Source organism: Falco biarmicus, chromosome 2 (assembly GCF_023638135.1).
Source record: "Falco biarmicus isolate bFalBia1 chromosome 2, bFalBia1.pri, whole genome shotgun sequence".
NCBI classification, from domain to species: domain Eukaryota; kingdom Metazoa; phylum Chordata; class Aves; order Falconiformes; family Falconidae; genus Falco; species Falco biarmicus.
The window spans coordinates 68787281-68812131 of NC_079289.1; the positions used below are offsets into that span (position 1 = coordinate 68787281).

The 24851-nt window shown below is 39.9% G+C and overlaps 2 protein-coding genes across 2 annotated transcripts in view; one reads left to right on the forward strand and one right to left on the reverse strand.

The window, feature by feature from the left end:
- The first annotated feature begins 586 nt into the window (after nt 1-586).
- Nucleotides 587-10080, forward strand: MFSD9 (major facilitator superfamily domain containing 9). The gene is made up of 6 exons (XM_056328763.1): nt 587-896; nt 3153-3240; nt 4611-4654; nt 5943-6072; nt 7708-7917; nt 8462-10080. Exons 1-6 carry the CDS (start codon nt 711-713, stop codon nt 9250-9252), a joined length of 1449 nt encoding a protein of 482 aa, XP_056184738.1. The 5' UTR covers nt 587-710; the 3' UTR covers nt 9253-10080.
- A 2356-nt stretch (nt 10081-12436) lies between these two features.
- The window catches only part of SLC9A2 (solute carrier family 9 member A2), a 37369-nt gene continuing 24954 nt past the window's right edge, over nt 12437-24851 (reverse strand). The window contains exons 8-12 of the mRNA XM_056328761.1: nt 23556-23717; nt 22900-22996; nt 21873-22004; nt 19906-19996; nt 12437-17823 (exon numbers count right to left, since the gene is read on the reverse strand). Coding sequence (XP_056184736.1) covers nt 17453-17823; nt 19906-19996; nt 21873-22004; nt 22900-22996; nt 23556-23717 — 853 coding nt within the window. The 3' untranslated portion in view covers nt 12437-17452. The remainder of the gene's footprint in view (nt 17824-19905; nt 19997-21872; nt 22005-22899; nt 22997-23555; nt 23718-24851) is intronic.

Here is a 24851-nt window from a genome sequence, read left to right on the forward strand (position 1 = left end):
TCCCCCCTGCCTCCAGCATAAAGGTATTTTGCATGTGACAGTCGCTTCCACCTGCACAACTCAGAGACTGAAGAATGCTGTTTTACTTCTTTGTATGCAAATACATTATAACGTAAGAGTCGTCCACAGTCCCAGCTGTCCCTGGCTGTAATGGAAGCACAGCAGCACATGTACTAACATCAGGAGGGACGTCCTCCTTCCCTGGTGCAGCACCCCAGCCGCACAAGGCGGCAGGAAAACACTTTGCCACCAAAACCACTTGATGAAGGCACCGGGCTGAGCCCTGTGAGAAGGCCAAAGAACAGCCGTAGCGGTGGGACACTGCCACGTTTCCCCTTGAAGGAGGCAGGCTCAGGTGCGCAGGTTCAAGCCATCCTTCTACAGCATCCAAGAGAACGGTGCAGGGGACCCGCTGCCACGCTCCTTGGGCATGTTTCTGCCTCCAGAGCCCCTCTACCCCACCTGCTCTCCTCAGAGCCTCAAGCCCCGAGGTTGACGGGTTGCAAAACTCCACGTACAAACACACACAAGAGGCCAAGAGGTCAAACTCCGACGGGGCGGGGGGCGGCAGGGATCCCGGCGGCTTCCAAAACCTGCAGGGATCCTTATCCACCCTCCACCTCGCCCGAACAAGAGGAAATACGAAGCATACGCTCGCTAACGCAAACAAAACACTAAGCTTTGCGCCCGCTGCCCGCCCCGCGGCCTCCATGTTCCCGCCGCGCCGCCGGCAGTGCGCATGCCCGGAGCCACCGCCGGCCGCAACGGGGCGCGGGCCCGCGGCCGCCGCTGGCCGGATGGAGGAGGAGGAGGAGGATGGAGGCCGCGGAGCCACGGGCAGCACGGCCTCGGCCTCCGACCGCTTCGTGCGGTGCCTTTACGCGGTGGGCTTCCTGGTAAGCGGGGGGCGGCGGCGGCGCCCTTCCGGCGCGGCCTGGGACGGGCGGCCGTGCCTGAGGAGGGAAGCCTGGACTCCCGCCCCGCAGGGCCGGCGGCGCGGCCCACAGCCGCTGGGGGAGGCGGGAGGGGGGGCCCGCAGCCCGGAGGTCCCCTCAGGGCTGTCAGGAGATGCACAGCTTGGGGTCGGGTAGGCGCCCACACACACACACAGCCCCCCACGCACACACAGCCCCCCCCCCCCCCCAGCCTCCCCCGTGTCCTTTGCCTGGCTGAATGAATCCTGGGGGCGCCCACCGGCCCCGGCTCGTTGCGGAGCCCCCCATATTGGAGCCCAGATAAGGCAGCTGGGTTTTGGGGTGCATCGCTTCCACTGCCTCTTCGCAGTTTCAGTGTGGTTTGTAGCCAGCCGCTGTCATGTTTTGTCTGTGGAGGCCTTGGAGCGGTTTGATGCAAAGCTATGATTTAAAAGCACAGCAACCTTAAAGCTACGTCTTGCCTTGTGCTTGTCAGAAAGCTGTTCTTTCTTTCCTTGAAATACCAGTGGTTGGTGTAAACCGAAGAAAAAAAAAATTAAAAAAATGCTTTTTCGGGAAAAAAAACCCTTACTGAAAGAACACGGAGTGCAGACTTTAAAGAAGGTTTGTGTTGTGTAGTGATTAGTGAACCTTGTGAAAATGTCATTTGATTTAAAATTAAAAAGGGATGACTTGGACAAAATAGGTAAAACAAAATGAATACAGAATTGCACTGTGAAATGTAGATATTTTGTCCTACCTACCCATAGGTTGGGCACTAGAAACAGTTTAGTTGGTTTGGGTCCTGGAGCAAATAAATATTGCAGGAAAAGGTGTGTTTGAACAAGCTTTGTTTCTTAGCTAACTTTTAAAGCGCTGTGGTTCTCCACCCCTCTGATGTCTTGCTGACACCAAGCAGGGAGTACCTACTGAAATAAGCACAAATGAGCGGCCTTTTAGAGGATGTAAAGTGAACTGAAATACCATAGTAAAGAGCCATTGCCTGTGATGCAAGCTTCCTGTAAGCAGGCAAATACCGGGTATTTGTCGTTTAATATAAGAAATTATAGGTGAAATGAGAAATAAACACGCATCACAGGATAGTGGTCAATGGGTCTTGCTCTACCTACGTGCCTGTGACCAGTCCAGTACTACCAGGGTATGTTCTAAGACTTGGCCTTTCAAATGCTTCTGTCAATGTCCTGCATGACGATCGAACCTCTCTTCAGGTTTGCAAGTGACACCTAAGATTGTATTGTTGAAGATACCCCTAGGTATTGTGATCTGTTTGCTCATGATAACATGTTTAATAATTATTTTAACCTTTTAAGTCTCAATTTCAACCATCAAAAGACAGTTAAAGACAGACTGAGAATTAGTGATACACATTGTTAAAATTATTCAGGTTTTGGGCATGCTGTGAAGGGCTTGTCTAGTTCAGCTCAAGCAATCGCTGATAAAAGGTGCTCTTGCTCTGACAGGTTCTGCTCTGAAATAGGACACTGTATGCTGTGCCAGGTAGTAGTAATGAAAGAACTATGGGGTGAATGTGGTTAAGCTTAACTAAAGATAAAAAAATCAAAAGGAATGAGTAGGAGATCCTTCTACTGTTTAGGATGGGCAGTTCCTTTGGCCTTGGCTCTTACAAAACATTTTTCACTTATGCTTTGCTTTTTTTTCTTTTTTTCATGTTTCTGTATTCAGTATACTTCTGAAGGTATACACAAAGGCAGTTTATAGGCAGACTCAGACCTACCATAGCTTCTTTCCCATTGTAGTCAAGATTAAAATACTGTATATTTTCCAAATATGCTGTCTTTGCACAAGTAAAAAATATTTTTAGGTGATTGAAATTAAAGACCACTTTGAATTTAAACTACTGGTACCAAGTACTTTTCTTAAAAACCAGATAAAGTTTATATTAAAGGAATCTTTAATGTTTAAATATATATCTTCAGAATGATATCTAAAGGGGGAAAGAGGATTGCAATTTTCAAAGTTTAAACTCCTCTGTGAGGCAATCCTTTATTTTTTAGTTTACGTGATTTTGTAATTTTGTACATGGTGGATGCATTGTTGATGTTACAACAAACTACATTGGCCATGAAAATAATTCTTTTAATCTTTGTTGATGTGGAAATAATATTTTTTTTTTAGTATATTGACTGTTATTAAGCCAGGCTGTCATCATCTTTTTGAAAGTGATCAATTATTAAAACTTTCCTCACTTCTTTTCAGGATTTATTTGGTGTGAGCATGGTTGTTCCTTTAATGAGCCTTCATATCAGATCTCTAGGAGCAAGTCATACAGTTGCTGGAATAATAGGTGAGTTGCAGTACTTGATTAATTTACCAAAGAATATGATAATGTGACATGACCTGGATTATACCTTATTGCAAATGGGACATTGTAACATAATTCTTGCTAGTAGCATAATAAAAAGGAAGGCAAATATCCAAGTAAAACCATACGGGCAGCCATGCTGTGTTAGACCCAAAGACCTGCCCAAACTTGTGTACAGTAGCCAAAAGCAGGTGCTTGGAAAAAAGCACTGTTGGAAAGAACAAAGAAGGCTTTTAGTAATACTTGTGCAGATGCTTTTCCAGCATCCCAAGAATTCACAGCTCAGCAACTCTGGGAGCCAGAGGTGTTGCTTTTAGTTTTATTGTTATTTACAGACTTTGCAAACAGTGCTTCTGCAGGTGGTTCTCCTGAGCTTTCCGAAGCCCATGAGTAATCCCAGTTTAAGTTCCTTGCAACTGTCTTTTGGCAAAATATTTACTATCTTTAAGGAGTGACTACAAGTAAATTCTTGTAAAATTGTAAAATCCAAAAATCTTGTAAAATTGTAAAATCCAAAAAGCTTAGGAATTTTATCTTATGAAATGAAGTAGTAAGGTAAGTTCTGTGGTTCTAATGTTCTTATTTATATTTTATGGTGGTCTTTATGGTTTGTAATGGTAAAAGTATGATATTCTTCATAGCTCTGTGTGGTTGACATGGGCTCTGTTATTCAATTTTTTATTAATTTGCATTTTTATTTTGAATAAGATTTAGTGCTTTTCATGAAATAATTTTGGTTCTACTCGGAGTTGACAGAGTACCATTTGAAGCAGCAATTAATCAAAACTATGTTTTCATTTCAACAGTCTGCTTTGATTTTTAACTTTTAAAAAAAAAAGGAGGTTGAAGTTTGGTCTTATAAATGAAAAAGGCTGGCACATGTTTCTCGCTTCTTCTCTTCTGTCACTAACTGCTGCTAAACTAGCCTCCAAAATTAAAACATAGGGTCTGTGGGTTCTTCAGGGCTTCTGTGGAGCCTTGCAATATGTTGGAAGTGTCAAGTGGAAAGTAATTAGTGCCTCCCAGTAATTACATTCTCTCCTGATTCTGAGAAAGCAATTATAAATACCAAGATCTGTTTTGTTTAATGCAACATACAGGGTAACATCCTTCTGCATTACATAGTTTCATAATTTTTCACCATTTTTCTTTTTTTTTGTCATTCCTGAAGCTATTTCCTTGGTTATCTGCTAAACTCCACCCTTGGTTTGTTCTGCTCCATCCTCCTGTTCTTCTAGTAAATTATTCCCAGAACTTCTGTCATGTTTTCTCATTTAAAATTTTGTGAAGTTTTCATTTTTTAAAAAATCAAGTTTACTTTTAAACATTGTTATTTTACTTGTTTGTTTTAGGATCTCTCTATGGTATAATGCAACTGTTTTCCAGCACTTTTGTGGTGAGTTCTAACACTGCATTCCTAGTTATGTTCGTATTTCTGTGGATTTTAGGGGGAAAGGAAGAGGTTAATAATAGTGTTTCTTGACATTTTTAAAATGTTTACAGTGTTCATAGAAGCATTTTTGTTTGGAGGGTCCAGTTTTTAGGTGGTATGGAAAATGTTTAGTTTATAGGGAATTGCCAGAATTTACAGAATTAAACAGAAAACAGTCTTTAGACAAAAACTAGAATCCAGATTTGTGCTCAGATACGTTACTGAGCACATTGCAGTCACACAGGGTTCTCTTGAATGTTGGTGCTAGTAAAGCAGTTTCCTTCAGTGCTGTAGCCTGTCCAAAAAGCAGTCTCATGAGTCAGCTCTTCATAAGCCTGTTACCTGGAGTTTGCTTTCTCTGCTTAATGAGCAGTGCCTTATAATTTGCCTTATGGCCTAAACTCGTGCATTATGTCTTTGAGCTTTGTTTGGTTTTGTTTTGTATTAGCTTTTGATTTATTACATCTTACTCTAAGCAGGAGTGCAAAGACTAAACCTCTTGAATGCGTGCTTAACTATCAATAACTGAGATCCCCATATTTAGACAGGGGCACCTTTAATATTAACCTGGTGCCTCCTAGCTTCCAAGAGAGCAGATTTTGAGTGTCTCATGAAAAAAAAAAACGGTTTCAGCGTTTGTTATCCAGGCCACTTGGGGTAATTTTGGTTCTATAATCTTGTGACATTTTCTTTGAACTGCAAGACCATTGACTACTTTCTTAAAAAACTGTTCCCTCTGTGGAATCCAGCTGATTTGTAAGCATGCTAAATGCAAGTTTACTGTTTGCCCTTCTCATTACTACTACCTACCTGTCTGCACTCAGATGACAAACTCCTCATAGCTAAGATCATTCCTTTTAGGATGCTCAACAAGCATCTAGTACATAGCAACCATTGATGCAAAGCAAACGTTTGTGGTTCATTGTGACAACTTTTTCAGAGGGCCCCTACTACTAATATGTTGTGGTGTTTATTGCAGGACTATTTTTCAAAGAGAGAAATTATTTTTTAAAAACCTCTGTGCATGACATTAAATGGAATCATAGTTTCGGCAGATGCACTGCTGGCAGGGCAGAACCCTGCTTGTGACTTCCAAATTTTGAGCGCCTAGGAATGTTGTGTAATAATCTTACTAAGCTTTCATTGACAGTCCTTTGATCTCTCGTCTCAATTTAATTTAGATGTACTGATTGTTCACTGTATATAGTTAAATGTTATAAAAAGCTAATCTTAATTACCTGCTTTGTGAAAGGGCTGCTGGAGTGATGTAGTAGGAAGGCGGTATTCCCTGCTTGCTTGTATTCTTCTCAGTGCACTGGGTTACTTCCTTCTTGGAACGTCCACCACTGTGTTCCTGTTTGCTATTTCTAGAGTCCCTGTAGGTGAGTAAACAGCATTTTGGAAAAATCTCTACAAATCAAGTATTCTTTGGACTTTTTCCTGAAAATAATTTGAAATGTGGTTTAACCCAGCAGGCAGCTAAACACCATGCAGCTGCTCGCTCACTCCCCCATCTGCCCAGTGGGATGGAGAACAGAATCAGAAAAAATAAAGTAAAATTCATGGGTTGAGATAAAGACAGTTTAATAGAACAGAAAAGGAAGGAATAATAGTATAATTAGAAGATACAAAACAAGTGATGCATACTGCAGTTTCTCACCACCCACCAATTAATGTCCACCTAGTGTCCGAGTAGCGGCCTCTGGCCAGCTTTCTCCCCAGTTTGTATGCTGAGCGTGATGTCATATGGTATGGAATATCCCTTTGGCCCATTTGGGTCAGCTGTCCTGGCTGTTTCTCCTCCCACCGTCTTGTGCTCCCCAGCCTATTCTCTGGTGGGGTGGGGTGAGAAGTTGAAAAGTCCTTGACTTAGTGTAAACATTACTTAGCAATAGCTGAAACATCAGCGAGTTACTAACATCAGTTTCATCCTAAATCCAAAACAATTTAGCAGGTACTAGGAAGAAAATTATCCCAGCTGAAACCAGGACAAATGTATATTCAACAACTGTCACAACTTTTATGGCACCTTGACTGGCAACTTTTATGAGACCAGGAGCGCAGCAATACCCTGAAAGAGGCTATTGTAGGGCTAGTCACAACAAGTCACTGCTGGAGATCGTGGCCTGCACTTGCAATGGAGAATGGAATGATAAGTGCATTAGTGCTGAAAACATATCTCAAAGTGATAGTGCAAGATTTGGCTGAAATTTGAATTCACTGCTTCAACTTTTTGTTGCGCAAATGCATGTATGCTTGCAGCACTGAGATAAGTTTGTGCCAGGGTTTGTATCGGAGTTCTTAACATATCTGAACATCTACTGCATATATTCTGATATAATTAGCATTGCTATTACATATCAAATAAAGGGCACTTTTGTGGCCCATAGTTTTGGTTTAGGAACTGTTAATATTTTGTCATTTAAAGACAGTTTGCTAATGAATTAGTTGGTTTAACATTTGATTACTTAGTAGAGGTAATACTTTTTAATGCTAACAGCACTGTCACTGTGACAGCATTGCCCTCGTCAGAGGGAAGGAATATAAAAGATTGCATTGTTAATATTCCTGCAGTATGCTTACCCTTCTGTGCCTTTCTTTTGCCACCCACAATGAATTTGGTGTGTTACAATCTCATACTCAGCAAAGTTGGTACAGAGCTATGTTCATAAATGAGCAAGCTATTCCTACTCCACCATTACCCATCCATGAGTTCCTACTTTAGCGGGTTTTTTTATTCCTAATGTGCTTCAGCACTCAGTTACTTCCTTCTGCAGGAGCACCATTTTTGAGACAGATGCCTGAATAATTTAGATTCCTCAGTCCAAATCCTTGGACGGCAGGATGATGGTCATCACCCGACCTGCTGCACGAGCATTTAAGAATTTGTGGCTAATGGAATCTTAAAAATATAATCATACAGATTTTGACCATTGATACTTCAAATAGCTTCTGTCATTTTTAATCTTTTGGACTGCACGATAGATATTTATTCTTTTGCTTATATTATGTTGCAGGTATTTTCAAACACACACTCTCCATCTCTAAAGCCCTGCTTTCTGACTTGGTTTCTGAGAGAGATCGCCCTTTAGTAATGGGACGCTTCAATGCAGCCTCTAGTGTGGGCTTCATTCTGGGGCCAGTTGTCGGTGGCTATCTTACAGAGTTGGAAGATGGCTTTTATAAAACGTCCTTCATCTGTGCCTCTATCTTCCTTCTGAATGCTGGTAAGTTGTATGTCATATTTTTCATCTTGGGTCCCTTCCTTCCTCGCTTTTGTGTTTTTATGCCATTTGTTGTACCCTGAATTCATAGTGTGTTTACCATCTATGGCATACGTGTTCTGTATACCGATACTACCCTTTGAATTTCGACCTGTGTGGAAGAGTGGGAATTTTGAAACAGTTAACCTCCAGGTGCTTCTCTTTTGTATCGTATATCTCACTTTTACATTCAGACACAGGAGTAGGAATTTTTAACGTGCCCAGAAGTGAAGACTAGAAATCGGAATTTTGGCTTTAGCCTTTAGATATGTTTATATGTTGTGAGTATGGCATCTCAGTGTTTTCTTCCCTTGCTTTCGCAGAATTTGAAATTGAACCGATAGTGTGAGTAACACTAATCTTTATAGTCGTTTAAAGTGAAATGATTGTTTAAGTCCTTTTTTAAATTTGGATCTTCACATTAAGGAAACTGTTACAATCAAACTGATACCTTCCATGTAAAGTTAATGCAATGTAATGAAATCAGCTAATTTCTTGATCTATATAGGTCTTGTCTGGATGTTACCATGGAGTGAAGAAAATGGGAGCAATAGGGAACATCAACAAGGCAACAACAGAGCAGACAGTTTCTCAGCAAAAGCAAAGCATGACCTGCACTTGAAGTCAGCAACTAATGGAGCTATGGCAAGCGATGGTCTTTTCCAGTCTCCATGGATCCAAGTTGCAACAGTGCTGAAGAGGATTAAAGGAATTGCGTGTTCTGATCTGTGGGATATATTTTTAGTGCGGTTGCTGATGTCTGTTGCTATACTGCTGTACTATAGTAATTTTAGTCTGGCCTTGGAGGAGAGATTTGGGGTGAAACCCTTGTTTGCTGGATACCTAATGAGCTATAGCAGTGCACTTGGAGTCGTGGCTGGTTGTCTGCTTGGACCAATAACAAGACTCTATCAGCACAACACTTACAGGATTTTGTTGCACTCTAGCACACTTACCTGCACGTTGATGCTCCTGTATGCGTCAGCGCTGAGCATATGGATGGTTATTTTGTCTTCCACATTCTTAGCCTTTTCAACTACTATAGGTCGTACTTGTATCATTGATCTTGAATTGACCATTGGTGGGAATGAGGCCAGTGGTACTCTCCTAGGTGTTGGACAGTCTGTGACATCAGTGGGACGTATACTTGCCCCGCTCCTTTCTGGAATTGCTCAGGAGTTCAGTCCTTGTGGCCCTCCAAGTCTAGGGGTTGGACTAGCTTTGGTAGCTATTCTGATAATGAACGCAAACAAACAAAAGTACTGTAGCCGTGGAAATGTTAAGTTAAAAAATCAATAGCTGCAAATTTATATTGCATAGATGTATCTTTCAGGAGAGGCAATATGAACCTGGGGTGATGCTTATGTGTGTCAGACCTGTACCTTCTTAAAAGATTCTGCTACTACTGTACATTTTGTTCACGTGGAGGCAAGTACATACAAATATTTCTGTTGCAGGATTGTTGACTCCAGGCAGATGTTATTCTAACTGGTACCACTGGAACACTTGTGGGACAGGTGTTGCTGTATTGTACTGGCTGGGATTTTTTAATGGTTTTTAAACCTTTTTGGAGGTAAAAAAAGAATGACATGAAATACACAAATCCTGCTTGTAGCTCACATTTGAAACAGTGTTTAGATTGATAGATTGTTAAAAGACAGAAATTGATTCTTACTGTTTAACCAGAGGTTAATTTTTATTATTTTATCAGGAGATTTTGCAATATAGCTCATTAGCCTTAATTTCTTATGCTGTGGTCTGCTGTCATTTGTCTGCTGTGACAGTAGCTTAATTAGCAGGGTGCTTGCTTATACGATTTAATTAAGCATACGTTGTCTACTTGCTACACGGCATGATAGGCACTTTGGGGTAGCCATCTGACCCCTGCTGATTCCTAGGTAACAGAATTGGGTATATGCTAACTTCATGTATTAGAAGGCCTGAAATGGACAATTATTCAGTGCCATTCAAACTGAAATGGAGACTGAATTTAAGCTTTATTGAAACTGGTGGTTTCTGTTTAGTAATAACTTCTGAGCAACTTTGTCATAAATTATTTGTTAATATTTCCTCTGTGTTTTTTCTACCTTTGTTTTAGGAATAAATTTGCTTCTTAATTCTTTTGAATGGCTGTTAAAAGTGTGCTGGAGCAACTAGCAGTAGTTCATGGGTTTGGATTAGTGCATTCTCTCTCATCTTTGGAGGCACAAGTGACGTTTCAGTGACAAGAGAAAAACTTTATTTGTTGGTATTTTAGTCTTCATTAGTCTGTACTGCTTAACTAATGAGAGGTTACTGTCAGGGCTATACTGACAGTTGGAGCACTCTCCTGTGCTATTTACTGTTCAAGCTCATATTACTTGCCAGTCACCACTGTTTACATTTCATTTGAAACATACAAAAAATGTATTTTGCACTGATAACATTCTGTATTTCCTAGTGTTACTTGACCAAAGTACAAAGTCAACTATGTATAATTGTTGAAGGGTTTTCTGATTAAAAACAGTTTAGTTATTTCCTTGAACATATCCATGCAAATAGTGTTGCTGCTTCAGGAGAGTCATAGATGGTCTTTTGAATTTTTTATTTTTGTTTTTTTCCTTTACCTTTTCCAGTGCCTGCTATCATTTAAATTCCAGTGGCAGCACCATGGGAATGTGTATAGAACAACGAATTGTTTTAATTTTATATATTGACATGATTGTGTGTCACATTACTGCTATGAGTTCAGTACATATCCTCAGAGTTCCTTATTGTAATAATCTGTGTTTCGTTTCTCCCTAGAAACTTGAGGTGTTTTCAAGTGTCTTGTCTCCTCTTATCTTGCTTGGTAAATGTCCCAAAATATTCTTGCCTTAAATTTCCTATTTTCTTTCCTTCCATCTTTTAATTTTTTTTTTTTTTTTTTTTTTAGCTAAACCCACCGTTCTGTAAGTCAGGGACTTGTGTTTTGCAACTGTAGCAAGGGATGATGGAAAAGGGTAGGAAAGACCCCTCAAAAATTAACATATAGAAAAGATTTAGTAATTTTTCCTATACTAGTTGGTTATAAGAGGTAACATAACATTTACTCTTCTAAGTATTGATAAAGGTTGCATTATGTAAACATCATAATTCAGTTTATACTGACATATACAGCTGCCTGAACATTACTTCTAAAAGCTTCAAAACTTCAGTGTTTTTGTTTATACATAAGTGAAAAGTGTGCTTTCCATATCCAGCAAATGTTTTTTATTGTGAAAAATAGTTCTCCATATAAGGTAAATAAAAATGAAATTAAATAATTGAATTGAGAAATGTGTGGAAGGCTGTGGTCTCAGGGACATGTTGCAACTGACATTGCAGAAGAGTTTTTTACTTGTAGGCCAAAATGATTTCTGAAATGCTGCAGAAATGTTTCTTCCTTGTAAAGGCTCAGTTACAGAAAAGTTGCACTAATTATTTTTTTTTTTAAGGAATAGAAATAAAATGAAGTGACATACCATGTCTATCATTTTGTCACTGTGTTTTTCCCCTTTTCCTCTGCTGAAACTACAGCACAAAGTAGAGGTGTTCAAGTCGATACGAAGTGCAGATGTTTCTTTTTTTTTTTTTTTCTTCAAGCTGTTCCTTAAAATGATCATTTGAGTCTGCCTGCTTTTCACATAAAAGGCACAGAAGCCAAGGTTTCAACCAAGAAGTGGCTTGATAGTGAATGAAAAAGAAGAAATAAAAGAAAATAGAGAAATTACCAGTTTTGAGATAGAGTGCTTAAAGCTATGGTTCCTAGTGCCTGGAGACCGTGTTCGTATCTCTTGTGTTGTCTCATAGTTGCCATAACCATGAAAGTTCAGTGATGAGTAAATGACATCCCTGGAGATGAAGGAGATGTGACTCCCCCTTTTGAGGGAGGAGCAGTTGCAGCTACTTTTGACTACAGTCTAGTGGGCTTTACTGAATGAATTACCAGTTTCTTGAATCCAGTTGTGTCTGAAGACTAAAAAAACTAATCTGAGTATGTACAAAAGAAAAGAAGTTTCTACCTGCAAATCACTGCAAATTAAGATTTTTCTCTTACTTGCTGTTACTTTAGTTTTAGGTTGGTTTTCTTGGACTTGTAGGCAGGGTTGGGGTTTTTTTGTTGGTTTTTACCTTTTGAAATTTTCACTTTTTTAACAGCAACTACTTTTCTGACCTTTATGATCAGCTGATGTTGAAGAGTCTGTGTATATAATATAGTAATTTATTTCAGTAAAACAGCTAGTAGCATATTTTATGTACTGATTTTCTTGCTTTTAAATGATGAAGCAAATGTAAGTTTTATTCCGTGTTGGTGTATGCTGCATACAGTTGAAGAGATTCTTTATAAACATTTCTGCAGATTTCAGTTTTTCCTGTTTTATTTTCTCTGAATTTACTCACTGCAGCACCATCCAGGGGCCAGTACCATCCTCATTTTCTGAGAACAGGTTGATCATTGAGCTGATAATGCAGCAACAACACAGGACAAGCATTGCTTACCGACTGGCTCGCTCCTTAACTTCAAGCGCTCTCTAATGCCGTCACGTTCTAGCTGACTGGAACCTCTGTTGGGTACGTTCAGGTGCTGCCAGCCCCCATTTCTATATGGGTGCTATGGAATACCCCTGGGTAAGTTAGGCTTTATAGCCTGGCACTTTGGGATTTGAAAACCCAAGACTTGACTGTGCTGTTATTGCTATAATTTTGGAGACTCATTTGCAGAGAGCCGATCGTGAATCTTGTTAAGGGAGTACATTAGAGCCTGAACTTTGAGAATCGGATGATCGTGAGTGGAGCTCAGACTTTTCCTCATAAAAATGAGAGTTTGTAGAGCGTGTTTTAAAGAGAAGTCTTGAAAACCTTCTGTGTTAACTTACAAGGAGAAATGAAGCCAAATTTCTAGTTATTTTAAATCCTAAATTAACATCGGAGAACTTTTTTTGAGATGTGCTCCACGATAGGAACTGGTCTTCCATTCTGTCAAACTTGTAGCAAATAGGAGGTCTTCGATATGAAGTGTCTTTTTGTGGCAAAAAAAAAAGACTTTTTGAAACATAATCTGTGGCAATTAGACTGCTGTTGTAACTCACAAGCCACAAATTTAAACCTGATCATGAACCAGGAACGCTCACCTGAGCACCTTGCATAACCAGTGCTTTCCCTTCCTCAGTCTCAGTCCCTCATATTCTGTCAAATCACACAGCTTAAAAAAGCTTCCAAAGCATGTCAGTGCTGTGTGGGAGCCACATCAGAGTTTGCCAACCTGGGAGAGGAACGATGCTAACCCAATCTCCCATCGTGTTGTCCTATTAGAAGATCTCTCTACCACCTGCAAGAAGAATCCTTCTGATGGACAAGATTCTCAAGTGGCTCAGCACGGTATCCCAAATGAGCAATTTTCAGCCCCAGTTTTGATTAACTCCCAAATGCTAAGGTCCTTTAGATTGTTCAGAGGAGAATGAAGCTGCCATGCATTTCTTTATTGTTATATTTTAAGTCGCTCCCCATTTAGCTGGCTCTCTAATAAACAGGCTGAGAGGGGGATGAAACTCTTTGACTTGAAAGCTGTAAGACAGTTGCCTTGTGGTCGTTCACACAACTGTCAAGTGCAGCTGCAGGTTTATCTAGAAAGTTCACGTTATGTCATCTGCTAAAATGAGAGATTAAAAAAAGAGTATTAGTCCTCTCTCTTAGACTTGAATAGCACCTGAATCAGGTAGTCTATGACTTTTCTCTCTCTACTGTGTCCTAAAGCAGTTCCTCCTTCTCATGCTTGGACTTGATACCCCCCTCTGTCACGTTTTCTGGCCTGGTCTGCAATCTATTGTTGGCTTGGCTGGGGCTGTGTATTGCAGATGTCATGATTTAAGCATATTCACAAGCATATTTTTATAGGATCAGATCTCTAGTAGTAAAAAAAGCATTTCTTCAGCCAATTTCAAAATCCATCTTTTCTTTAGAGGCTAGGGGGTGTTGGAAGAACTTAAGGCAATTTTGGAAATGGCGACCAGCTGAAGCATTTCTTGCAGTGTCTGCCTTAAAATGTTGCTGGTGTGTGCAATTGGTGGACTTGGCATCTCTTGAAAAAGGTTGTGCAGTGTGTTTGCTCCTAAAGACCCCAAGATATTCTTCATAACAGCATGTATATTACTTTGGCCAAATTTTTAACTTTGTTTCTCCGTGTGATTTCAATGGGGCTTTGGTGGAGAGGATATTCTCGAGTTTCTGAACTGTTACTCAGCATGGTTCTCTTTTGTTGAACACCTTTGGTTTCAGTGAAGTTTGAATTGTACTTTAGTACCAAGTAGGACAGCCCTTAAAATTTAAAATTTCCCTTGAATTAGGGAAAACCCTAATTCAGAGTGTAACACATTTTTCCTACTGTCCCTAAAACTGAGCAACTGTGCATTGTGCTTCCACACCAAGGCAGTTAAATATGCTACAGAGCGTACTGGGGAGTCCATCTGGAAACAAAAAAATTGTATGTGGATTTGGAGAGTTTCCCAGTCACTGCTGAAGATGTGGTTTCCTGAAAAAGTGAAGAACGTTCCCAGTCAGTACATGACTTTCCCCATCAGATGGTGCTCGAGGACAGATTTACTGGTGATTCCGTTCTCCAGCAAACTGATGGGAACGTGAAGGAAAATTCTCCTCAGCAAGCTGAAGGCCTTTTAGAAGGATCAAAATGTGCTATTGAACTTGCTTTTCCTTTGCAGGAAAAGAAACAAAAAAGATAGGAAACGGCAAACCTCTGACCCAAACCAGAGCAAGAGTTGAATAAGAAGGGCTACCTGGGATATAGCCTGTGTCACCTGCTCCTGCCACTGCTGCTGAAAAGGAGAACACCCAGAAAAGTAGTTCCCAGAGGTGATGAGGGTCTGACCCAGCACTAGTGCAAAAGAGCCTGAAAAGGGTGGGAGGAGCAGGAGTGAGGAAGGAAAAGAGCACTTACAAGGAGACAGAGTTCCAGGAGACCTGTGCTTCTGCTTCACAGTGTAACCATGCTGGAGATCTGCCTTGATGCTTGTATTCTGTGGATCTCAAAGTGCTTTGGAAAGGTAACAGCATGCTAGCATTTTTTGCAGCACCAAGAGCTTAAGACCACATTTCATAAAAATGACCTCCAATTTGATGTGCTTATACTGTGGGGCATGCAATTTAAGTACCAATGATCTGAGCGTGCACCATACTAACGGACAACCAGCAAAGCAGTAAGGTTCCTGAAACCTGCATTCATTACTTAAAATTGTGCCATGAAAACTGATATCCATGTGAAAAAAAAAAGGCAGCTTTCCCCAGATACGAGCCAATTGCTTGGTCATTACCAGCAGGTGAATGAGAAAACTCCACAGGGAGTAAACTAAATGTTGATGTGCAACATTTCACATTTATTTATTTATTTGGTCAGATTTCAGATGAGCCTGATATAAAACACCTAATCTAAACAGTCTGATCTGCAAGGAGGACATGGTTTCAAAACTGAAATCCAAACTGAAGGCTTATTACTCAGACTTGATCCCAATAATTCAGTAACAGAGTACTCACTGACAGTTTCAGTGATGAAACATATTTTCCCATTGAAAGACAAGTTTAAATTTGTTTTTAAAGCTTGCTGGCTTTGTTTGAACTCAGTTTTATTTCCAAAGAGGAGATGATCATTAAAGGATAGTTAAGTATTGCCTTCCACAAAAATCATTTGTTGAGAATAGCCATGAACATTTGACTCAGATTTCTAGGGTTCACATAGCCATTCCTCTACATCTTAGACTTTGCATTTCACACACAGCAGAAACTTCCATAGCTGAAACCGAAGAAAAAGACTAAAAGACATGTGCCAATACAAGAGTTTAGCAAGGTTTGACATTTCAAATACATACATGAAATAAATATTTTGGCAAAGCCGTTAGAAGAAAGTCTTAAATCCCCAATTATAAAACTAATTTATTAACTCCACCCATGAACCTTTGAAAGAAATCTACCCTGTGATTTTAAAAGAAAATTCTGATTTTTAATAGTTCTTTCAAGACAAGCTTGAATAAAAAAAAATTAATCTTATTGCCCACAGATTTAGAAACGCGCTAATGAAAAAGAAAAGTTATGATTTCACAGTGTACATTCTTCAATGGAAGCTATCAATCTTGTAACATGTAGCATGAAAATGATTTCTGCATTGTGCTGAAATGTGTATCTGTGCTAAAGCAAGCTCAAAACTTAAGACAGATTAAGTGGGACAGAAAGTGCAAATTCCTGAGAGCTACAGTTAAGTATCATTTATTTTAATGCACCCTCCCTTCCCGTATGCACTCAAATGGCAGCCATTTACACTGGGATGAAGTAGTCCATGTTTCTTATGTGTGTTATTAAGGTGCACAGTGACTTCAACCGATTTCAGGGCCTTGCTGTGCTACTTCTCTGTACAAACAAATTAGATGGAACATTTTTGTTCCTTGGAGTGCATAGTTCAGACAGAGAAAATACTATCTTTCCCCTTTTACAGATGAAACAAAAAGTAAAACAAGTTGACTAGGCTCACAAATGTGACTGAACCAGCTTTCTTGAGTCTCAGTGGTCCCTGACTCAAACAGGAGGCTGCTTGCTTTGTCTACGTGCAGTACTCCGCAACTATTCTACTGCTGTGTTTGTACTGCAACCAAGAAACTAAGGTGCAAAAAGCAATTTTGAATAAGAACATTATTTATCCGCTTGAAGTTTTCTCTTTTTAGGGCTTCTGGTGTCCTGCTAGGTACTCTCAGCTCATGTTGACATTAGTGAAAGTCAAAGTAATTCAGATTTCCTTAGGTAATCCTCAGTACCTTTCAAATGTAACATATTGCCAAAAATTCAGGAAGTAACAATTCAAGCTATTCAGGTCTTGTCTCTGTTGCAACTCCTTTCTATAAACTGTATTTGCAATCCTGCTCCTACAGCCTGTTCCTTCTCTTCTTTTTCTGCATCACAGCTCTTTCAACAAACTGGGCTTCAGGAATATATTTACTCTTCTTACAAAGTCTATATGGTAGGTGCATTGTGCAATTTTCAGTGTTACTCATATTAAAGCTCTGGTTAAAACAAGTATTATTTGATTATAAATAAAATCTGAAATGATACAAAATTTTTTAAAGAATCCTTTCATCACTGGACTTTCAACAATGGTTTTCATTGGATAACTGGGTATTGAACCTGCATGACTTGGTTCCACAAGAGATGATGTGATAAGGCACATTTCCGTTCTATCTTAATAATGGAAATAATGTAATTAAAGCATTGCCATAAGTTATTTATAAAAGAGATAATTTTTTTAAATGTCTTCAGCGTTGCAATTGTTCCAGTATTCCTTTTACTTAGTTAATGGCATTGACTTTACCCAAATGGAAGTTGTTAGATCCACACTGAGGCTTGGTGATTTTTTTTTAATGGATCCCATAGTCTGATCAGATAGTTTCAAATCCTAATTCAATACGTCCATAGTTTATTACCAATAGGTCTCTTTTTGCTAGGTTCAGTACGGCTGGTTCTCAGGCTTATTTCTCTGCCTTTCCCCTTGTGATGCCTGCCTGACTAACCGTGGTGGTGGCACGGGTCGTGCTGACCCATGGTCTGCAGTCAAATCTTCACTACTCAAAGTGCCAAATCTTGGTCTTGTTAGCAGGGGCTGCCTGAACCCAATGGATGGCTGAGGCAAGGTGCTTGGCTCCTGCTGCTCTCCTTGTCTGTCCTGGCTCCCGTCAACTTCGTTCTTCCACTCCACCCTAAACTCAGGTGGTGGCCTCTGCTGTCTCAGTCTCTGGTCTCTCAAGATTTTCCCTGCTCTGGGTCTTAGATTGAGGACTGTCGTCGCGGCATCCATCTCAGAGTCACTGCTGTCGCCCACTGTTAATTGAAAACAAAATCAAAATTTTAGGTGCGGATTATTACTATGTCAGGAGTATTCAAACAACAGCACAATGAGCACTAGGAGCCATAAAAGAATGTTTCCCCGTGTTTCCTAAATTCAGTGCTTTCTGATTAGACCCAGTAACAGGCACTTAACTCTGCCAAGACAGATAGATTCAACCTACAAACACCCCTCCCCTCAAAACTGTAACTTTTAAAGCCCTCACTCAGCTGCTCCGTAATCGCCAAGTGCCCCCATTTGAGTTGACATTTTGCCAGTTGTGGCTCTGGACATGGAAAAACCTGTTTCTGAGCTACCTGGGGTTTAGTCCCCACTTACATCCAAGGAGGATATAAAAATGAGATTTCTCACTCTCACATCCCATGAAATCTAATCTGAGGCATTTCCAGAGCGTGACATGTACAGGAGCTCTAGAAACTTGACTTTGGAAAAGGAGTGTCAACGCTGAGCAAAGGATCTCCCAAGCTCAATGTACAGATGGGAGGAAACATCCTGTCCTTAACATGCTTAAATGCAAGATATCAACGAAAATCCACAGGGCAAATCTCACAGGTTGCATGTGCTGCATAATCCTTCATCCCCTCACAGCAGGGTAGAAAACAGTCAAGGGAAAGCTGGTGTAATCATTCAGAAAATGCTCTTCAATGATAGCTATCAGGTAAAACTTTCTGGATGTGTACATGTGCATATGTTCCCTGGCAGACTTAAATTGATTAACATCTTTATCAGAATTGCACACTTCAGTCATTTCATAATCATTTTAACAATCATATATGAATGCCTCAGATTTGTTCTTAGACTTAAGTCAGATGTTATGTTTTAAATATATCAAAGCAAATAATCATGTATTGTGCAACTGTCAGAAGAACAACTTCCATTAGTAGCCTACATGTTATTTATTTTAAAAAGGTGAGGAAGAGGTCAACAAAATACATCACCACATAATTATCCATTCACCCAGATAATTATATATCAAGGAAGGTCTTCATCAGACTGTGTTTGCAAGCTTTCCCCCCCCTAAATATGTCAAACAATATATTTTTTGACAATTGAATCATCTGGAGGCACATTTCCTCTTTAATTCTAGGTGACAGTAGGTGACCTCTGCAGACATAACTACAGAGTAAGAGACATCCTACATTCAGAGGAACAAAGATGTAATTATTAACAGACAAAAACATGGTCTATTGCTAAATTAATTTGGAAGGGTGGGAAGCTAATTGGGGTGGGGATCAGGATGTTTTAGTGACTGTGCAGATATTTAATCTTCTCAGCAAGAGATCTTCATGGTTGCTTGTCATGAAAAGAAATGCTCCTGAGCATGGTATAAGCATGGTAATGCAACCAGTAATAAATAATCAAAAGTAATATCCAGAACTGGGCAAAGTTTTTACATCAAGTGGTTGTCTTTCTCCAGTTTTTTTTATTTTGTTGTTAGAATTCAAGAACTCCAATATAGAACATTTGGGAGTTCAGGCAGGAAAAAAAAAAAAAAAAAAAGACATTTTGGTTGTAAACCACAGTATTTTGAGAAGTTCTTCATGATAACTGTAAACCAGACCTCATGTCCTCATTCTCCTGGTTAAGTTCTCAGAGCAGTGTCCTCTACCCTGACCCCAAGAAAAGAAAACAAATGGGCTCATAATCCAAGAGGGAGATCTGGGCATTATGGAAGAAAGACAAGTCAAATGAACCATGGCAGTGTTTCTGGTGCAAAAGTGTTTCAGGCTGCTGCTTGCTTACAGGAGATGTGCTGGAGGGCACAAGGCATTTGAACTGAGAAAGCCCAAGACTCTGCTTCCCGGGGCATTTCCCCACACTCAAATACCTGCTTTAGGACTCATTGCTTTTAATGCTCCAAGACCCCTGCTAAATATCCAACACCTACAAATATGCTGTGAGGGTATTAACTCTAGAGTGAAAGCATGTGCACATAAAACAATGTTTGTTTCAAAATTAATATGCTGATTTATTTACATCATTCCGGGAAAAACTTTCCTTCTATGTAGGTAAAATGACTGCAGCACAGTAGGAAACAGCAGAAAATTTTTCATTACCTCTGGAAGATGTTTTATTTCTCACTCGTAGTTTCTCTGGGAGTTTTGTGTTTTTAGGAAGTGAAAGGAATCTTTTCGTATTTGCAGCAGCCTGTGTGCAAAGAATTATAAGAAATGTTAAGTTATTGCAGACTGAAGTACCTGCATAATGCATTTTAAGATACATGACTGAAGCCTGAATGGGTTTATGTAGCTAAAGGGCTGGAGAGTTAGTTTGGGATTAGCTAATATGTGATCTTTTACTACCCACTGAAGTTAATGTTGATTGCTGGTTGAGGACTCTGCTAACTAAGATAAAGACTGAGTAATCTCAAGCAGCTTAATCAAAGGAAAGACTAGTGATATGCCCTCTGAGATCAAAGTTAATAGATGTATGCTTTCTAACCTCAGCCTTACCTGTACGAGTTTTCCTAAGGAAGGCAAACACTGCAAGTGGCACTACTTCATGCAACCCCAGTTTGAAACTTTTTATTAGTGAGCTGTAAAAATTAGGTTGAGACTGAAGCTTGGGCACAAGAACTAATCTGTATTCTGATCCTGGAAGTGCTTTATACATATAAATGACTATACAGTTGACTAGTCACGCTGAAGCTGATGCGGAAGTTAGGCACCAGCGTGATCATTTACCGGTTCAGGGCATAAAATCCTTGTTTTCCCAAGACTAAGCTCTAAAGGCCCTGGGAGCAGTGCAGTGCGCAGCTCATACTTCCTGGAACGTGAGAGGTACTTTCCCCGACAAGTTGCTTTTTTTATAAATTCAAAGTTTCTCAAGGGCATCCTTTCTTACATTTATTAGAAAGATTTTTTAAAACCTTTACAGTCTACCAGCTCTCCTCTACTTGTACCATTCACTGTTGCACACTCAAAGGGAACCTGAAAGGAAATTTATTTTCCATGAGAGATTTTCCCTCTTTGAATGCTCAGGACCACGGTGCTTTGTGGTGGATTTATCCGAGGATAATGACTTTTAAAATTACAACCTGTGCATTTTAAAAAGCTGCCACACACCCTGTTTCTCTCCCTGCCCTAAAAATGTCTCAGTCCTGCTGAGCCTCTTCATTATCCCACCTAGTAAATAATTTATTTGTATGACAAAGGCAACATATATAACTGGTTGAGAGGGAAAAGATCATTCATGGACAGACTTATTGTCATTATTAACACCACAGTAGCCACGGTGATGATCACAAATGAGATATAGCATTTATTGGAGACATCATTCCAGCCTCAGCTGCTGAAGAACGACTGTATCAATGAAGACAACAGTCATTAAGTATTCCTGTAACGTGGAGATACATATTTATAGGATGGTTAATTTCCCTGATACCTAAAATGAGAAGATGGTTTGGGGGATCAGCTTCCCTGCTGAATCAGTGTGCTCCATTCAGATATGGTCTGAAGTCTGCAGTGAAGTATTGCAGGATTGCCTCAGAAAGCCAAATACTGTCATGCCACAACTTTTCTTGTAGGCAGAAGGGGTTTTGCTGTTCTGTGTCAAAACCTAAAGTCCTGGCTACATTTTATGAATACGAAAGAGCCCACAACATTTTTCAAATTAAGATCTCCCTGACTCGATTAAAAGTTCCCTTTCCCGTATTTTGGAGCATACTGTAAGTAGTTTGACTACCTCAAATTTATTTTTGACCTTGATCATCCACACTTCATCAAAATACTGGTAGAGAATACTGACTATCCCTTAGAAGTACACTGTGTACAGAGCCTGTTCAGCTCCTCTGAGATAAAATTATGGCAGCAGATTCCACTCCCATATCACATTCTACAAGCCTGAAGCTTTCCTGAAAGGGTCAACACAAACTAAGGGGCAATTCAAGGTGTGAGTGTGACATTGTATGTGCAGTTGTCTTCCAAATTCAGGGTTTAATTTTTTCTGCATTTCAGAAGATTTTTTTCTGCATGACATTTAGCTACAAATAACTGCTTTCTGTAAAACAACCAGATGCAAGTACCGGTCTTTCTCTTGACAGGCTGTTTGTTTTCCTCAGGCTCTCCCTAAGGCTGTGCCGGCGACGGATCAGAATCTCTTTGGCCTGCTTTTCATTTGCATCTGCAGCCAGGCTATGACGGTTATATGACATTGTCTGAAATATAAAAGCATTGGTCACATTCTGAAAAGCATAATATCAAATGTGCTGAACTATACGCACAATGCAAAACAGGCTTTTTGCTTTAATGTTTTAATAAGTATCATAAATCCTTGTCAACAAAATCATATTGCAGATGATTAAGAACAAGAACAGTAATTATGCCAGCATTTTTTTAGTCATCTGCTTCACAAGCACCTGTTTTGTTTGGGTTTTTTTAACCTGCTGATATTTATAATGAAAAAGTAATTGAAAAATGCTGGCTTAATACAGTGTTTACCCCTACATTGTACTAGCTCCACTGATATGTCAACAGAAGATGCACGTTGGAAAGCGATGAGTCACCTATGGGGAGGTCATTTTTACCTCCAGCAAGCTGAAGCTTGCTCCACTTTTGAATGTTTTCCAAGGGCTCAGGCATTCAAACTACTTAGCCACAGGAGGGTAAATGTGAAATGTCCTTTTGCTTTGATTTCACAGTTTTTCCAGCTCATCACCTCTGCTCTTAATGCAAACAACTTCACAACTGGAGGCAAATGGGAAATCTAATCCTATATCAGGAAGTGAGCAAAATACTGATTCAAGTGGACAGTGTTGGGTTGGATTATGCCCTGTGATCCTTTTTAAATAATGTAAGTATATTGCAGGTAATATGACAAAGCCATTAAGCTTTATCAATAATATAATATCAAGTAAGCTGTTTGCATAAAGGAGTATGAATATGTTGCTGTACATATGATAGGACATGGATTCATAGGTAACAGAAGTAAGTAACAGCATTAATCATTATGCACTGGTACAGCAGATGTACTAGCCCAAAGATATGTTAGGAAGGTAATCAATATATTTGAAGAGTAGTAAAGTATTTAAGTACGCAAAACTTCATCCTTACTCGGTGTCGTATTTGATAGAGATTCTTTGTTAATATTTCCCGCATATTTTCCATTTCAGTGGGAGAAAGTGGCTTTATCTTTCCTTCATGATATTCACTGTGGCAGGATAAAAAAAGGAAAAGAGAAAAGAGAGAGAGAGAGGAAGAATATTTTTATTTTTACGACTGGGAATTACATTTGGATTACTTCCTTTGTTACAGTTGGAAACAACATTTCAAAAGAACTGATGAACAGGTGAAAACAGCATGTAGGAATGAAATCTTGATCTTATTTGAGTCAGTGGTAAGGCTTAAATCTCAGTCTCCAAAATTTGATATAAATTACATTAAACTTTAAATTTGCTTAAGGTACTTTTCAAAATGCCCCTCAGGCTTCCCTTATAGCTATTCACAGCAGATGGGCAGGCACTGGTTCAAATCCAGCTCTGCTCTACATGGCAAATCAACGTTCCCTTGAGCAGCTGCCGAACACAGCTCACCGAGCACTTCATGTGTGAGCTGCAGGCAGCTCCCGTTTTGTATTCACTTACTGTTCAGGTGACAGTTGGACACAGAGTGTCCTAGGTCAAAGCACTTACGCTGCCGGCAGACTGGGCTGTGAAATAAACGACGTGACCCAGCCGCAACGTGCATCCACGCTGGCATCACTTGCTTACCTGAGTGATACCGACGATGGGACCTTGCTTATCATTCCGCTCTCTGCCATCTCAATGGCATGCTTGATTTCCAGCTTCTTGTATAAAGAAACAATGCTGGATTTGGGCTGGTTCTCCCGGATTAGAAGTCTTCGCAGGTATTTATTGTCAAACTTTTTAAACCTGTACATGAGGTAAACCAACCCAACCAGTTAATTTTTACTGTGCATAGTTAAGAAAAGCCAATATACTGTAGCTAAGGCATTTGTGAAGGAGTTTATTGCCTGGGAATGTGTCTGTTCATATTAACAGACTACTGGTGAGGAACATTAAAAAGGGTCAAGTTCATCTTTGCTTCATATAGACAGTCTTAACGTATGTTTTCATTAAGAAGTTAATGGACAGTCTCTCCAGCAGCAACCTTTAACTTTTAGGTATTCTGTGTTATTAGACAATATTATTTTTAATTCTCCATTTTCATCAAGACAAAGAGAACATCAAATATTTACTGTAATAACAAATAAAAGGTCTAAATTTGCACTGACTGCTTTTTCTTTGAAATTTTAGCCTGCTTTTGTAAAACTTTGCAAGTTCCCCCTTCCTCTAAAGCAACTGCAACCCTCTTGGATGCTTAGTGAAAAAATATTGATTACAGCTGGAGTGAATTTGTTTGTCAGAAAATATTTTGCCCTCTGGCCATTCTGAAATTATTCTTGAATTTGCGTCTGAAGGTCATGAAGAGGTGGGACCCTCCTTTGCTCTGTAATCTGTTAAAGACCTCACAGACTAGAGGAGAACCAGGCTGAGTAAAGCCGTACCCATGTCACGCATCTGTCAGGTGAGTGTCCTCACTGCGTTGCCCTCAAAGTCATTTGGAGAGGGCTCTTCTCAGCCCTTCCTGCTGGTGTTATTCCTCTTTGTATAAAACACTGAAATTCTTGTTGGAGCAGTGCCTAGGAGGTGGGTGAGCAATGCCCATGCTTTGGGTCTACAGGTTTTGGGTGTAAAAGAGTGTGCTGCTGAGAAACAGGAGTTAGATCCAAACCAATGACGATGACTCAGCAGCTAAAGTGAAAACATGAATTATTCAGATATTGCTGGTGATAATCTTTTTAACCGATACTAAAGCCTTAAACAATCAAGAACTGTGGAGCTGCCTGCCATTAGGATCTCACAGGCACCTCATGACAGCTGTGCCTTGATCTTTCTAGAGAAAGTCCCAAAGCTTTTGTATGTTTCCCATCAAATAGGGAACTAACCCCTCACTTAGCACCGCAGAGACATACAATTTGCAGGAAGAAAGCCGGATGGGATGAA